Source organism: Protomyctophum bolini (assembly GCF_963924005.1).
Source record: "Protomyctophum bolini genome assembly, chromosome: 12".
Taxonomy (NCBI): Eukaryota; Metazoa; Chordata; class Actinopteri; order Myctophiformes; family Myctophidae; genus Protomyctophum; species Protomyctophum bolini.
In genome coordinates this window covers 25940635-25957325 of record NC_137873.1, presented here as the reverse complement: position 1 = coordinate 25957325, position 16691 = coordinate 25940635, and the positions used below count along the sequence as shown (strand labels likewise).

Genomic DNA, 16691 nt, shown 5'->3' with positions numbered 1-16691 from the left:
TCCGTTTCAGCACGGATGAGGTGGTGGTTGTTGTGTTGTGATCAGTCATTGTTAGCATTAGCTGGCACTCGCCTGGCACTTGCCTGTCACCAGAAACAGTTGGATGTCGGGAGTGGTGTGAGACAAGGTCACAATAGACATCCGAAATTCGGATGCGCGAAAGACCTCCATGGACAGCTCACGTAGTTTTAGAGTTATGCTGCTTAGAAAATCCTGCTGTAATGGAGACGATTTGTAAAAGACTGTAGCTGGTGGTGACGGAGGCGTTGCATAGCAACGGGAACAACGCTACAAGGTAATCTGCCGGTCGGCTATATATATATATATATGTGTGTGTGGATCTGGCGAATCACGACTCCTAGCCGCGAGGTACGTATACTGTATATACGGACCTGGGAGAAAAATAATTAAACATAACCACTCATCTCCTATACCCTCCTATTCTCTTCCTCTCAGCCAAACCCATCCGGCCCGGGCAGCAACCGGTGGCCTCCCCCACCCACCCCAACTTCAACCGCACTGGAGGGGGCTTCTACCAGAACAGCCAGACAGTGGCCATCAGGGGAGGGGGTGGCAACAAGCCGGAAAAGAAGTAAGTCTCTCGACCTGTCTGTCTCCACCAGGGTGACTCGCTTATATAAAAAAAGAAAATAACTCCTAGAGTAGAGTTCGGTGAAGTTTACCTGGTCTTAATCCAGTTTGATTTCACGTAGACTGACTGATTCAGTGAATGTCAGAGTTTAAAGTAACCTACAACAACAACAACCTGTTGTATTTACTTACAGATGGCACTGAATACATCTTGTATTCCATTAGTAGTAATCAATATGACAATGTGATTAACATATTATGTAAACCAAGCCATGCAATGGACTTGGGAATTGGTATCATGTAGCCCTAAACTTTGCCATTGTGGTGGTGCATGGTATTGTATGTTATTGCAGTAATGTATTACAGCAGCTTGTGGCTGCTTAGTGTTCAGCATCGGGTGTCAGGATCAATATTTGTTTTGGGGATGGGTCCCTTTGACACACTAGCATCGTTATGTCCAGGGTGTGTAGAAACTTAGCTATAGTTTTGGAACATGTTCCTTTTATATGGAATTGAGAGTTGGAGTGCCACTCAGTAAAACACATTTTCGGACATTTGACAGCATTTTGTAAAGTGAAACTATCACAGTGTCAGTTGGCTGTTTCACTTTAGCCGTGTATATGTTTTGATAAAAATGCAGCAGAATCTGTATGTTTAATCAGTGTCATCCATCCACAGATAGCCTTCTCTCTTTCTTAAATTTTCCCCTTCTCTTCCTCTCTCCTCCTCATCCCTTTGCAGCTGAAAAGCAGAGGGACAGCTGATCAACATCACAGAAGAAGAAGCTGAAATCATCCCCGACAACCTGTCATTCCATTACAGCAAACAGCTCCTGGCCACAGCTTTAGAAGACGGCCAAGGAGCCTCATAAATATAAATATATATATAAATATTCCTGACCTGTACAGCTCCACCGCCCCCCACCCTATCCCCACTCCTCCCACCTCCTCATATCTCTTATATCTCTGGATATTAAAAATGAATTTAATTTACAACACGCTAAGATATCATTATCCACCGAAAACCAAACGTCTTGAGCGCTGTCTCGTCGAGCGAAATCGCTGTTGCTGAGTTTCGGTTTCGTTTGATTGCACGGCCTGTCGTCATCCGTGGTCGTTTTCTCCTGCACCGTGCCAGGCTGAATGTAACGGTAGCGAGGTTTTGGAAAAACAAGCGAAAACATATATATATATATATGTGACCCTGCCACGAGAATAGCTCGGCCTAGTCTAACCTCTGTACAATTTCATCGTCATTATTATCGGTTGTTAACCACACTTTCTCTGGATAGATTTTACTGTACATGCTTCTTTAAGGACAAAAAAAATCAAAGATGGAGAATTGTTTTTCCAGTTTTGAAACGACTCGATGGCATCAAGCACTACTGTTTTTGTCCGGTCTTGTTGTACAGATGTAAAATTGGCACTACTGCACACGCTTCTACAGGATTTGGGGAATGGAAGAGGGAAAAAATAGAGAGGAGGAAAACAAATAAATGCCAAGACGTGCGACAGTGTAGATGTATTTAACTAAATACCTGTGGAGGCCAATTGTTTTTATTATCATTAAATTAAAAAATAATTATGTATACTCGTCATTGGTGACTTCACACGAAGGGTGTATTGTAAAGAACAAGGAAGGAACGTAGGAGAATGATCCGGTATAAAGAACACATCCTATCCAAGTATCCAAGTAGATACTGTATGTACTGTTTTAACTTCTCTAGGTGGTTTAATATGCATTGTTACTGGATCCTATTTATATCTGCACATTGGAGCACATAGACTGCAGGTTGTATAGGCTGAGATTGCACCCACACAAATGCTTGTCCTGTCTTAGCTAGGCTGGTGTAACTTGCTCTTTCACAAGCTGTGTCCCTTTAATTTGCTTGGATATTTGATGGATGGCTGGAACCATTATTTAATGTAAACGTGCCCGCCTAGGAATAGTGCATTGATTCGCCGGCTCCTCATGGGACGTTCCCTGCCATGTCAAGTCAATTAAACGTAATATAATTGATCATTTTAAGGGTGCCTCACTTTGACCGAATCCTTTTTACCCTAAACGGTGCCCCTGTCATTTGTTATGGATGTTTGGCCTATTAACTGTACTTGCACAACTGTAAGGCAATGTGCTCAGCTGGATGTATGTACAGTACTGTATTTGTTGCATTGTTCCATAGCTTGGGTGTGTAGATTGGGATGTGACAGGGTGGGGCTGCATTTGAGTTGCCAGACCCTTGCCACTGATCGTCCAATCAGAGGAGCAGGGTTTATGGCAAGGCAGAAGTTTGATATGTAAGAAATCCCATATCATGATTGAGAGGAGAGGGTAATTTAAGTAGTTGAGGGGTTAGGATTCTCTTTTATTGTCTTTATTCTTTTCTTTTTTTTCCCTTTTTTTTTTTTATGTTTCCCATTTTAAAATATTTTCCCATGCTCTATCTCACCACACTGTGTTTTTAATCATTTGAAACTCCTTAAGCATTTGCAGAGAGCTTGCTGAGACTGTAACCCCCTTTCAGCATGTAAACACTAACAACTTGTGCAAGTGCAATACACTGTAAGAGTATATCAGTCATAAGTGTTAGGTTTGGCCAGGGTGACATGTTGTTTTTGTTGTTTTTTTAGTTGTAGTCCTGCCACATTAAGTAAACCTGTTCTGAAAAGAAACATTATGGTCAATATCACTTCAGAATCCTCTCCTGTGGTAGAAAACACTCCATATGTGTGGCTACTTTGAATGAGGAACAAGATGTTTCTAAAGCTAAACAAATTGACTTATTAGTAAAGCTGTTATCAGTTGATTAATTGGGACTAGTATGGGCATTTTAGTTTCCCACTGTGGGATGAGTGGCTCCTCCATACCTATGACAGGACAATGTATTGTGTCTCTTAAGAGGTTTATTCCTGCTGTTGGATCTTTTAGATATGGTGATACATCACAGCATGGTCTACAAAAGGTATACCTTTTTTTCCATAGCTCCTACCCAATACTGGATATGAAATGGGAAGAGCATAATGAAAAAAACTAAAACACAAAAATACAAAATGTTATGTTTATGGTGTTTATCCAAATTGAAAGTTGTTTGCTTTAACTAAATAAAAAATAAAATAGCCACTTTTTATTACTGTGTAATAGTTTCTAAAAAGGAAAACCCAAACAAAAGGACAATTTCAAGGATTCCATCTGTGGATGAAGGTACTGGATCATTCCTAGAGAACGGGGACACAATAGCAGGGCTCTGATTTGGAGGGAAATGGGAAAGGTTATTATCACCTTTTGGATTGACTGCATGATGTAAATGTATGTGTGATTAAATAATTATGAGAAAACGTCTTGTACTTTTTTCCCTTTCATTTGAAAAGTGAGGCCATTATGACATTTTCAGATAAGTTGATTGAAATATAACTATCTATATAGGCTTTAATAATATCATCAAGTGTTTTACTAGCACTTTTAGGTCATATCCAAACACCTTATGGAATTGTGAGCAAGAAGACACCAAGAGTAAACTTGGATTTTTATAAACGTTTGTCTTGAACAGTCTCCTACAATTTCTACTTGTCATTATCATTATCATGATTATGTTGCCTCTAGTCATTTGCCTTCAGTTCAACTCAAATGTAATGTATACGCTGCCCACTAGGTGGTGTCCTGGCAGCGCTGGAAACACCTGGAAAGCAGGTGAAATATTTAACCCATAGCCCGAAGGGATGGTCCCATTGAATGCTTGTCTTTTTAAGTAAACTGTTGCCCACTGTCCACACACAGCAGCTATGACAGAGGTAGCAGCAGTTTGTTTAGACGAGTCTTCTGGTTGCCTGACAACTAATTAACGAATCAAAGCGCAATTGTTCCTCCGGGAAATATGATGATTAAAGGAAACTGCTGGGAGCGCGTACCGAGTCGAATAGAAGAGGAGGCTGTCCTGCACCACCAGTGACAGTGTTACATTAGAATAATCTGAACTCGCTCGTCAAACTGTACCTACATAAGCATGCCACTTCCAGTTGTGGGACTTCAAAATAAGAGTAACGTTATTTGTTGGCCTGTTTTAACTTTTATAAATAAAGTATCTATTTTTATCCACCCTCTCCTCATTGTTAACCTTTTGAGTGCTCGGATCGCCGCCTTCTCTTTAGTATTCTAGTCTAGTCCCATTGATCTTTGAAGCACCAGCCTACTTTACATTATAATTTTTTGCATCTCCATCGAGCACCTAGTTTTGATTGATTGATTGAAATATTTATTAACAGTTTGTAGAATTACAGTACATTTTAAGCACAAACTCAATACAGAGACTGTTAACTGTGAGTGGACGACCCAAGTAAGCATTACACTTGTTTACAAGTTCAGGGTCCACATTGTTCAATTCATCAAAACATTTAGAGACAGAATTCATCATATAGGAAGCAAAAAGGGAAAGGATACAGTGAAGGGAAAAGGGGGGGGGGGTGCGGTGGGGGGATTCAGATTTTACAGAGGCCAGTTTCGAATTGCAGCCATCCTTAGGTGCCCTTTGAGAGCGGTTTTGAAGGAGTCAAGGGATTCACATGTCTTAATGACTGTTGGTAGGGCGTTCCACATTTTGGTGGCATAGGAGCGAAAATAATTTAGTCCCTTTGTTTGTGCCGAATCTGGGTTGTACATGGTTTGTTGCACTCCCTCTGGTGTTGTGCCCTTGTGGGTGTGGACTTCGTTTACATTAAGGAAGTATTTAGACAGGTACATGGGTATCTTGGTGGTGTATCGAATCTTGTGGACCAGACCCATTGCAAGATGCTGTACTCTGTCGTCGACCCTAAGCCATCCCAGCCTGTCAAAGTGGGCAGGGGTGAGGTGGGTTCGGGGGGTGAGGCCAAGTATAGGAGCCTGACCAGTTTGTTTTGGGAGGTCTGGAGCCTTGTTTTAAGGGCCTTTGAGGTGCTGTGATTTTCTTTTTGTAACGTTATTTGTATTTTGGACAGTGCAAAATGCCATAAAGGAATTATTATAGGCCTACCTTAATTTCACAAGCCTGCTGCTGTTTGACATTGAATAATACGGATTCTTATTGGGAAATTATAGGATATACAAAATGTGTATTACCCTTACAATAGATATGTAAATTACATCACATTCTTCTACATTCATTAAAACTCTGAACTCTGACTGGGGTGGGAGTCTGCTCTGACTGAGTCTAATGATCATTATGAAAGAAAATATTTTAAAAATAAGGGAAAAGGTTATATTATTGACTTTGATGTAATTAAAATGCATGTTGACATGGTACACTACTGACTATCTAGAAAATAAAAACATGGCACTTGTTGCAGACCCCTGCAGTAAATAATCAAATATATAGTGCTTCTTCATTTTATAATGTTTTATTCATGTTTTATTAGTCAAAATATATATATATATCTTATTTTGAGGTCTGCCAACCGGATATGTATTACTTCGTAAGGCGCGTCTTGACGAACGTGTTAAGAGCTGACGGAACATCGGGTTGTCCTGTGTTACCTTTTTCTTTCGCAAAGAAGTAACCAGACAGTGGATTTTCACATACAGGTCGAAGGAGGGAAGAAGAAGGAATAGAAGAACATTCATGGGATTGTTTTAAACTTTAATCCAGGAAAACGTGCCGCGACGCGCGTGTTATTATTGTCTTCCCTCTGGATCCGATTCTCGCTACAAGAGAAGGTAAGACTTTTCCCTGAGTTCCAGTGTTTGGATTTACACTTCCAGGGAAAGAGAATCAGACAAAACCCTAATTAGCTAAAACGTTAGCAACAGCTTAGCTACTCCAGTTTCTACCTGCCCTGCCTCATGTTCATGTATAGAGTGTAAACGGTGTCGCAGGTTAAAAAAAAAAAAAGAAAACAATAACTGATCTAGAAGCTACTGTAGATCAGTTCAATAATCAATTTGACAAGTGACTTTAAAAAGCATCCCTGTTTATTCTGTTTTTCTGTTTTACTGTAGTAATCTTGCAGCAGTGCGTACTGCGCTTCAAACGTAAACATTGTGTAGCAGTGGTCGTGGAGACACCTTGATTGTCATAGCTCTTGATAGATGGACAGCAGGTATAGTTTGTAAACTGCATAATTCGCTGTATTCTGGGGGCATTGGTAGGATTGTTTACACAAATGGGAATAAAGATTTAAAATCTATATTTATAAATGGGGTAAGATAGTTCCAATTCATATTGAACAGCTGACAAACTCTTCAGTTCGTGGAATATAGATTTCTACAGTAAGTACAGTAATTGCTGTTATTGCTCCAACATTACCCAACACTTTCCCCCTGAAAATTCCATAAATGTCACACACTGGATGCAGTGATGCTGTGTGTGGTTTAGCATAGTCTGAGTGAGACATGGCCTATTTGCTCTGATTCAAGGAACGCTGTGGGGAGAGAGTTGTTTAACTAGGACATACTGTGCTGAACCAAGCTGTTATATTTGGTGTGCTTACACCCAGAGGTCACCCTCCTGAGGAGCGAGTACTTCTGCTTCAGACCTCTGTGATGTATGATGTTACAGTATAAATCACATTGATTGGAGATGTGTGTTTAACAGCCAATTTACTTGTATCACCTGAACCCTGGAAGTCATATTTCTTGACACATGCAGTCGGGTCTCTCTCTCTCTCTCTCTCTCTCTCTCTCTCTCACGCTCTCGCTCTCGCTCTCTCTCTCTCACTTTGCCACTCGATCTGCCATTCACTTTATGCATGTGCATACACTCTATATAGTATAGTCTATATGATATACACATACACAGTACACACGTTCTGTATCTTCATTATATGTAGCTAATGTATCTACATGACTAATGACTATTAACTTGGAGGCAGTTGCTGGCTAACTATTACAATTTTACAGAGTCCAGTGAGTGATATTAAACTCATCTCTGTTTTGTAAAAACGGTGAACTCTGCAAAGTGGAGCCATTTCAGAGCTGACAGCCTGACACTGAAGAACGATGCCCGCACTTCGATGGAAAACACCTTACAGGCTCATATTGAAAATTGAAAATTCCTTCCGAGGCATTGCTCTCCACTTTGCTGAGGAAGGAGAAAAAAACAACTGTAAGGGGTGCATCAGTGAACGTGCTGACGATAGCAGATTCTTCACTACAGTTGCCTTATCAAATAGTCCTCGACTTCACAGACACAACTCCTCTCCTGTCATGTCACTCTCTCGTGACCTTTCTTTCCTAGAAGCTCCACTCACTCCCATCTGTATTTCGTCATGTGAAACCACATGATGGCGTGTTCCTGAGATAAGCAATGACAACAACGACATGTTCCTTGTTTTTAGATAGCTTAGAAGTAGATGGTATTGTAAGAGCACATAAGAGTTAAGACTCAGTCGGCTCTGCTCCTTCAATAATATACACCACTGATCTGCCCTTGAGCAAGGCAGTAAACCTCTCCAACTTCTACACACTGCTAAATGTGGTTTATAGTACCCTATATTGGGAAGGCCTGTGTGTGTTCATGGCAACTCCTCAGCCCACGCTTCTCCAAATAAGAATATTTTTAGGTTGAATTAGGGTTTAGTAGTAGCTATTTATCTGAAAGGGAGCAGCGTAGTCTAACTTTAATGTAAACTGGCTGAGTCAACAAGTTTCAGACTGACTGACACTCACTCTCTCTGGCCCAGGCCTGACTTATGGGAGGTTGTCGGTGATCTTAGGGGGAAGTGTGAAACGGGCAGGGCAGGGTGGAAAATAAACGTTCCCCCACAGGCTCAGTGGATCATGGGAAGTCCCCAAATCCACTTGATATTTTACTGTGTTTGACAAGCCAACGTATTTTTTTAAGAGTTAAAGGAACCCCTATGTAACGGTTAGGACTGAACACACACACACACACACACACACACACACACACACACACACACACACACACACACACACACACACACAGTATTAATATTTGAGTCGTTTTATTTTTCCAGGCTGAAAAGACAACCACAAAGCATTTAAAATGTATATTTTTTTTAATGTGGAATTGAATTTTTATTCTTGTCGTGAGTATCATTTCCAAGGCATAAGATAATAATATGACATAAGAGATAACCTTCTACTGGAGTGATGGTGAATTCAGCTCCATCTTAACCACAACGTCGTCTCTGGGCTTACAGTACAACAAAGGTCTTCAGTGAAGTGTGTATCATCATGACAGATTGTGTTCAACAGTGCATAGTACAGTTTACTTTAGAAGAGGTTACTTATAGATGGATAGATAGGTGATCTGTGTATCTGAGGGTGGAGGAAAGGCTATGGGCAGACACAGTTGCACGTTCAAATAATAAACAACAGATCAGACAGCAATGGAAACGGTATCGATTTCTACCGGTGATACTTGCCAACTGAATTAGGACATTGCAGATGAAAGCGTTAACCATTGAAGTGATGCCAGTTTGCATCACCAGAATCTTATTAACCATATTAATTATACAGTGGTGTATGGCATTCTCTACTGTGTTTACCCACAAACCTTCACTGTTGTATGATTGGACAGTAGACCACACCCACTTCAAACTTCAAAGAATGAACATTGAAAATGATTTATTGTGTTGATTATGTTAAATACCCAAACTACTGCGTGGGAAATGGGAATTGCCCACATTACAGCTCACTCGGCCTAGTGCAGTCTTTTGTCATAAGATTTTATCTTTTACTGCAGTGTTTCACATAATTTATGATTTTAGCATGTCTGCTTGTAAAGGATCATGAACAATTTAGGCTAGGGGATGGATGGGTGAAAAAGTGTGAGATCAACTTTGCTTAATGAAATGAAATCACAGACAGGTTTGATCAGCTTCTGTAATGACTGTTCTAGCTTGAATCTGTTTTAGTGAGGTGTCCCTCAGGGTGTGGTTTGGGCTACAGTGGATTATAATCCGCAATGTTATTAGTCATCTGGTCACTATATCAGGAGGACTAATTTATGTGTTTCATGTAGCCCACTTAAGCAGTCTTTTAAGATTCATGTTTTGGCTTTTTTTTATTTAAAATACGTCTGTATTATGGAGACAGCAAACCAAGGGCAGAGAGAGGAGATACATATGATAAGACAGAGGGGTCAGAATCAAATGCTGATCCTTCCTCACGTTCAAAAGGAGCATGATGGTCTCTGTGTGCTAACTGGGCTGAGCCACCAGGAATAGTCTTTGATTAAGATAATTAACCATGGAAGATGAGTGAAGACAGCACAGCACTGGGTATTCCATAATGGCTGCCTAGTGCCTACTAGCCCAGAGTTTGCGGTTCAGCACGTCCAATTATGTTGATGGTGCTTGTAACGAGACTGTTGGTGAGCTGTAAGCATGTGGTTTAAACAAGGCTATATCACAGTGATGCTGATTGCTGTGTGGTCAGGCTATTCTCAAGAATGCTCCTACTTTGAAGAGGCTTCATTTTTTGAGGTATGGTGCAATTATGGACACACACACACACACACACACACACACACACACACACACACACACACACACACACACACACACACACACACACACACACACAGGGAATGAATAGGCCAGCCAAGAAAATCTGTATTATAGTTTGAATCACACCCACTGTAAATATAGACTCCTCTCCTATGGGCACATTGGGCAGTGCTTATCTAAAGCAACGTCCATGATAAATTCAGTCAGAGTGGATCCAATAATAGACAACGTGAAAAACACCATTATAGGGCAGTGCAGTACACACTCGCGCACCCACGCACGCCTCAGATCTCGGCACCATAGACATACAAGGAATAGATAGGTTATAAGTGCCTTACTTCTGTGTTCAGCGGAATGGGACCTGGTGATGCTTGTTGCTATGGATAGCCTACCATTATGCTTCTTAATATTGAACAAAAGTGTCAGAGCCCCCCATGATTTGAAGACTTCCTGGTTGACGGGAAAGCACAGCATTGCTATGAAGGGAAATGTCCGTTATACGTTTCTATCATGCTTAACACAGTCTGGGAGGCCATTCTAATTGGGGACACGTCGTAGAGGTCCCAGAATGCCTATATTTAAGTTGGCCTTTGTGTTCTAAAAGTGAATGCGCTGGCAGCATTTTTGTACCAGATAATATCTAGACTGGGTTATGCCTGTGTAGACTATTGACGTGCAAGGCCAACAATACAAGCCAGTCACTGAAGAAACAACAAAACTTTAAGGCGCCATCTACCCTAGCACTAGTCCACAACTTCTCAGCACAAGAGTGTTAAGGTTAAGGCTCAGAGGCTCAACAGCCTCACGGAAATCGTGTTTGGTTGGTTGACATCACCAATGTCACTGTTGTGCAGCCTAACACACACACACACACACACACACACACACACATTAACTGTGTATATATATATATATATATATATATATATATATATATATATATATATATATATATATATATGATTTCGGGTGTGACAGTACAGTACAGTAGAGGCATCTGTAGACTGGGCCTCAGGTCTTACATGAAGTGGATTCTACTGTGCAGGAAGCATAATGAGAGAAGCAGGATGTGATCCCATACCAGGTGTGCTTCCAAATGGACAGGGTATACCCTTACATACTTTCTCTACTCTTAGCTCTGGTCCATAGCTCTAATGCGTTGCATTTAGAGCTATGTTACTCTCGATTACCGAGTGCTCCCACTAAGGAAAGTAGGCTTCCTAATGACAGTATGACACAACCCGCCTTTGTTGAGTAGCAAAAACCAAAAACTTTATTTTTATTTACGCCAAAGACGAGAGGCTGGTCTGCATTCATGCGAGAGGCGGAAGTCGAGAGTAACATAGTTCTAAATGCAACGCATTAGAGCTATGGACCAGAGCTACTCTACTCTATACTACTTGGCCCCCTCCTTTTTTTTACCCTCTTTTTTTTTTTAAACAATTCCAAGAAGAACAATTGATTTGTCCAATTAACTAATTAAAAGCACAGTTCCTCTTAGCAAGACTCTGGTCTGCCGTCTAAAGCGGAGATGTTATGAATTTTTTCTAACTGGGGTGTGGTGTTTATGGAAATAAACCCTCTTGATTCTTGGATGAGTGCTAAGCGACATGATTGCAAAAAATATATATAGAATTGTGGACATCATGGAGTCATCATGAGCTACGTAAATCCTATATTTATCACATAACCACGGCGCTGGTATAGTGGTGATGAGGTTATTGTCCCAGCACTACTCAAGTCTGCTTTCTAAACGAAGCACTAGGCTTAGTAGACTGGTTTTACAGTCGGTTTAATAATTGAGTGTATGCTCATTTCTTTACACATTCCATTGAACAAAGCCTTGTCAACTCTTAGGTTGCTAAAGGTGTGTGTGTGTGTGTGTGTGTGTGTGTGTGTGTGTGTGTGTGTGTGTGTGTGTGTGTGTGTGTGTGTGTGTGTGTGTGTGTGTGTGTGTGTGTGTCCTATTAGCACTAGTTACTGTTTGAAATCAAAAGGGATGGAATGGAAGAGAGGAAGATGGAGAAAGAGACAGACAAGACATTTCTGTCTCTTTAATCTCATGTGCTGTTCAGCCACCTATAAGCCTGGGAGCTCTACCTAGGATTACTGATCTTCATTTGTTCTGACTGGGTTGAGGGGTTAAGTCTGTCTGACTGAATGTGTATCTGTGTTTGTTTGGGTGTGTTCAGTGTTGTAAGAAAGAGTCTCATGTAATGTGTATGGCAGCATGTGTCTCATTCACGTGAGTTTCTGTGTAATCATTAACACTCACCGTGTTTTCAATGTCATTCTGTTTCATCGGCATATGTTTCAATGTTGCCAAGAGTGGCAAGTGTAAGGGAATCAGATGAATATTAATGATGTTAATTGAGAAATAATTATCTCTCTCCAATGAACTTCTGTGCTGACCCCTATGTCTATCTGCTGTCTCCAGCCTTCATCCGGCGAGCCATGCTGAATCTGCTGATATCTCCGTCTGTCCTGCGGTGAATGTCCTTCCAGAGGGGAGACTAGAGAGACGGTCAGTGGCGTCATGGCGGACCTGCCCATCGCGCCGGGCCAGATCTATATTGAGGTGGAGTATGACTATGAGTACAAGTCCAAAGACCGCCTCATCACCATCCACCAGGGAGACTGCTACATGCTGGTTAAGAAAACGAATGAGGACTGGTGGCAGGTGAGGAAGGAGGAAGGCACCAAGGCCTTCTATGTGCCGGCTCAGTATGTCCGAGAGGTCCGCAAAGCTCTCATGCCCCCGCCCAAACCCATCCACCATCAAGCCATGCCCCCAGAAGGCCCAGGCAACAACGCAGTCCCTGGCCAGCACGCTGGCGGGCAGACAGGCCGAGCTAGGCCGGACGCCCTGGACCTGCACTCCGACAGCTTCCAACAGCGGCAGGAGTCGTCCTTCTGCCGCTCGCCGTCCTCGCCTAACACGCCTACCACGCCCTCGGCCACCTCCTCTTTCTCGAGCTACCGCCTCAGCCCGTCCAGCCCACACCGCGACGCCAACCACAGCCCTGCCGCCAGCAGCCCCACCGAGCACAACCGAGTGCTGGCTGAGATCCTGGTCCAAGCTGGCCAGAAGGGAAGCGGCGACGGCGGAAGATGCAACACCCTGCCCCGGAGCCGCGCACGCTCCCCGGACCTGGTGAGGTCCCCGCTGGACGTGGACAATGCCCAACAGCTCTGTGACTCGGCTGGGGAGAGCTCGGAGAGACGTACCAACGACTCGGAGTCTGGAGACGAGCTGAGCAGCAGCTCCACAGAACAGCTTGAGGTAAGGAGCCAAGGGCTGATGTCATGTTGGTAGTGATTCTGGATCTATGAGGTTGTGTCACTGCCCACAATGAGCCTGATTTGTGGATGTGATCTTGATTTCAGAGAGTCCTAGCTCACCAGTTTGACAGATTTTAGTAAATATTTATAATGTAAAAAATCAATAATAATATAAATTGCTGATACCTAAAACCAATAAAAATAAAAGCTGATCTATTGGTCTGGCTGGCCAGGCTCTACAATACACTGTATCGTCATCAAATTAGAAACATCATAACTCAATATCTGACAATGTGTAGGTCAAAGTTCAAACAAACAATTATTGATTAACACATTGTCGTACTCGTACACATAACATTTGAATAATTCATCATATGAAGGACGAGACTGATTGCATTTGACACATTGATGTCTACTGGGCCTGGCACTTTGCTAGACTGCCCTTTTTTGTTTGTTGTGTTTTGTTGTGTTGCACTACCAAAGTCAGGTCTCTGGGTAACTGTTCTTCCCCCTAGTTAAAAAAACAAAACAAGAAATCATGTTCCCGTATATTCCTTCCATAGCTCTAACCTCCTATACAGACTTGCACATTCTCTCATACTGAAAGAGAGACCATTGACAAAATATTTCTTTGACTGGTAAAAAATGCTGTGAATATGACAGAATATTCAACATTCAGGAGGACTTGCAGCTACTTTTAATTAGTCAGGCAGTGCTGTCCATTAGTCAATTAGGTGGACAATGGTTTGGGTGGGAGGATGGAGGCCTGGGTGGGCGACTGGTGGGGAGTACGGTATTTGTCCCTGACATTATTAGCTCAGCCTGTTGGCCAAAACAAAAGCCAGCGAGAGCCCAAAAAACTGAGTTGTTGTGACACTTGAACCCAGTCTACTCTGTCTTTGTGTGGGAGACGAGATGAGAGGAGTGGAGATGTGCTGGTGGATAATTATGTGAGTATGGCTCTAATAGGCCGGCTCAGTGTTCACTGTACACACATTCACACAACCTGCAGTACAACATTGTAACCTGCTCTATTTTGACACTGTAGAACTCCTTAAAAATTTGAAGATCGGGGTGTAACATTCAAGTTCAACTCTGTATGCACTCAGTTGACTTCCACATACCGCAGTTCAGATGGCATTTTATGTTGCGTACTCTGCATAGATTAGATGGTACCATATTTTACATAAGAATGTGTGCAGGTTTCCTGTGAGTTAAAATACTTGATGTTGTTTCAACCTAGCTTCTTTTAACAATGTGCTTGTGACTACTTATATTAGTCCAAATTTGATGTAGTACCCCTTGAACATGTTGTAGTACCATCTAGAACATGATGTATTACCCCTAGAACATGTTGTAGTACAAGAACATGATGTAGTACCCCTAGAACATGTTGTAGTACCATCTAGAACATGATGTATTACCCCTAGAACATGTTGTAGTACCATCTAGAACATGATGCATTACCCCTAGAACATGTTGTAGTACCATCTAGAACATGATGTATTACCCCTAGAACATGTTGTAGTACCATCTAGAACAGGGGTGCCCACACTTTTATGACATGAGAGCTACTTTCAAAATGATCAGCTCAACAAGATCTACCCACCATTGCTGAAAAAGTGAAAATAGTTTAAATGTGTACCCGAGGGGGCTTTAGAATAGCGGTGCTGGCATTACATATAGGACAAATGCACTTGGAATGGGAAATAGAGGGGGAGAAATCTAACAGTTAGGGGGGTTTTGTATTTAATTTGTAATGCTACAGACATTTGTGCACAGCAACACTGTTGAAAACAAAATATTGCACGGTGAGTTTATATATTTTAATTAAATATTCTTTAGGGACATGTCCTGTGATCTACCTGTACAGACTTTGTGATCTACTGGTAGATGGCAATCTACCTTTTGGGCACCCCTGATCTAGAACATGATGTAGTACCCCTAGAACATGTTGTAGTACCATCTAGAACATGATGTATTACCCCTAGAACATGTTGTAGTACCATCTAGAACATGATGTAGTACCCCTAGAACATGTTGTAGTACCATCTAGAACATGTTGTAGTACCCCTAGAACATGTTGTAGTACCCCTAGAACATGTTGTAGTACCCCTAGAACATGTTGTAGTACCATCTAGAACATGTTGTAGTACCCCTAGAACATGTTGTAGTACCCCTAGAACATGTTGTAGTACCATCTAGAACATGTTGTAGTACCCCTAGAACATGTTGTAGTACCCCTAGAACATGTTGTAGTACCATCTAGAACATGTTGTAGTACCCCTAGAACATGTTGTAGTACCATCTAGAACATGTTGTAGTACCCCTAGAACATGTTGTAGTACCATCTAGAACATGTTGTAGTACCATCTAGAACATGTTGTAGTACCCCTAGAACATGTTGTAGTACCATCTAGAACATGTTGTAGTACCATCTAGAACATGTTGTAGTACCATCTAGAACATGTTGTAGTACCATCTAGAACATGTTGTAGTACCATCTAGAACATGTTGTAGTACCCCTAGAACATGTGCCTAAGCACTGTGCAGTGGTCTCTAACGGGAAGCTCGCAACCGCTGTTTGATGACGTGAATAAGAGTTTGGCTCCATAAAGGATGAACACATGCAGTTTCAACATAGAACCATATTATCACAGTGCTCCAGAGTGGAGTTCCTGGCTTCCTTCCTTTACAGGTGGCCATTGAAATTGTGCCCTGGAGAAAGGTCAGTGTCGGGTGTATCAACAGGCAGCTGTTGTCCACCACAGCACAGTAAAACGCTGCTGCTGGATCGCTCGTTTGAGCTCAAATCCAGCCTGTAGTCCAACTGCACTCTTCTAAAAACATACTATGTTGGTTGTATCTGTTTGTGTGTGTGCGCATGCGTGTGTGCATGCAGGTGAAACTTTCCCAGTTTCAATGGGCAGCCTGTTTTGTTTGTTTTTCCTCTGCTTTGACAGCATGCTGCTGGTGACTTCAGCTCAGGTGTCAATGAACGGCTCCGCCCACCTCTGTTTTCTCTTCGCTGCTCTGCTCTTATCTTCTCAAAATACTGTAGCCTGTGTCACAGCTGATGTAAATGTATTCTCAGTGGAGAATTATTATAGTATGTTGTGTACTATGTATTGGTGAATGTGAAGTTAATAGATAATCTATGTAATCCACACATGTAAAAAGCTATTTGTGAGTTTATGTCTTAGTTATACCAGCATTGTTTTGAAGCAGGTTTTACTAATGGGTGTTTAAAAGATTTAAACACTACTTTGCGATCATACAGTATATGCAGTGCACCAGCACTAGAAGATGGAATGGCATGAATACATAACCAAAGCAGTCTTGAATGCATGACCACAGCAATGCCGAGGGTCCTAA

The 16691-nt window shown here is 41.9% G+C and overlaps 2 protein-coding genes across 4 annotated transcripts in view; both read left to right on the top strand.

The window, feature by feature from the left end:
- LOC308326407 (kinesin-1 heavy chain) overlaps positions 1-3926 on the top strand; it is a 29105-nt gene extending 25179 nt beyond the window's left edge. Inside the window, exons 25-26 of the mRNA XM_080779283.1 lie at positions 457-592; positions 1333-3926. Coding sequence (XP_080635409.1) covers positions 457-592; positions 1333-1336 — 140 coding nt within the window. The 3' untranslated portion in view covers positions 1337-3926. The remainder of the gene's footprint in view (positions 1-456; positions 593-1332) is intronic.
- A 2148-nt stretch (positions 3927-6074) lies between these two features.
- The window catches only part of LOC308326366 (rho GTPase-activating protein 12-like), a 52649-nt gene continuing 42032 nt past the window's right edge, over positions 6075-16691 (top strand). For all 3 annotated transcript variants that reach the window (XM_080779193.1, XM_080779192.1, XM_080779191.1), the window contains exons 1-2: positions 6075-6276; positions 12472-13317. In XM_080779193.1, the coding sequence (XP_080635319.1) occupies positions 12571-13317 (747 nt within the window). In that variant the 5' untranslated portion in view covers positions 6075-6276; positions 12472-12570. The remainder of the gene's footprint in view (positions 6277-12471; positions 13318-16691) is intronic.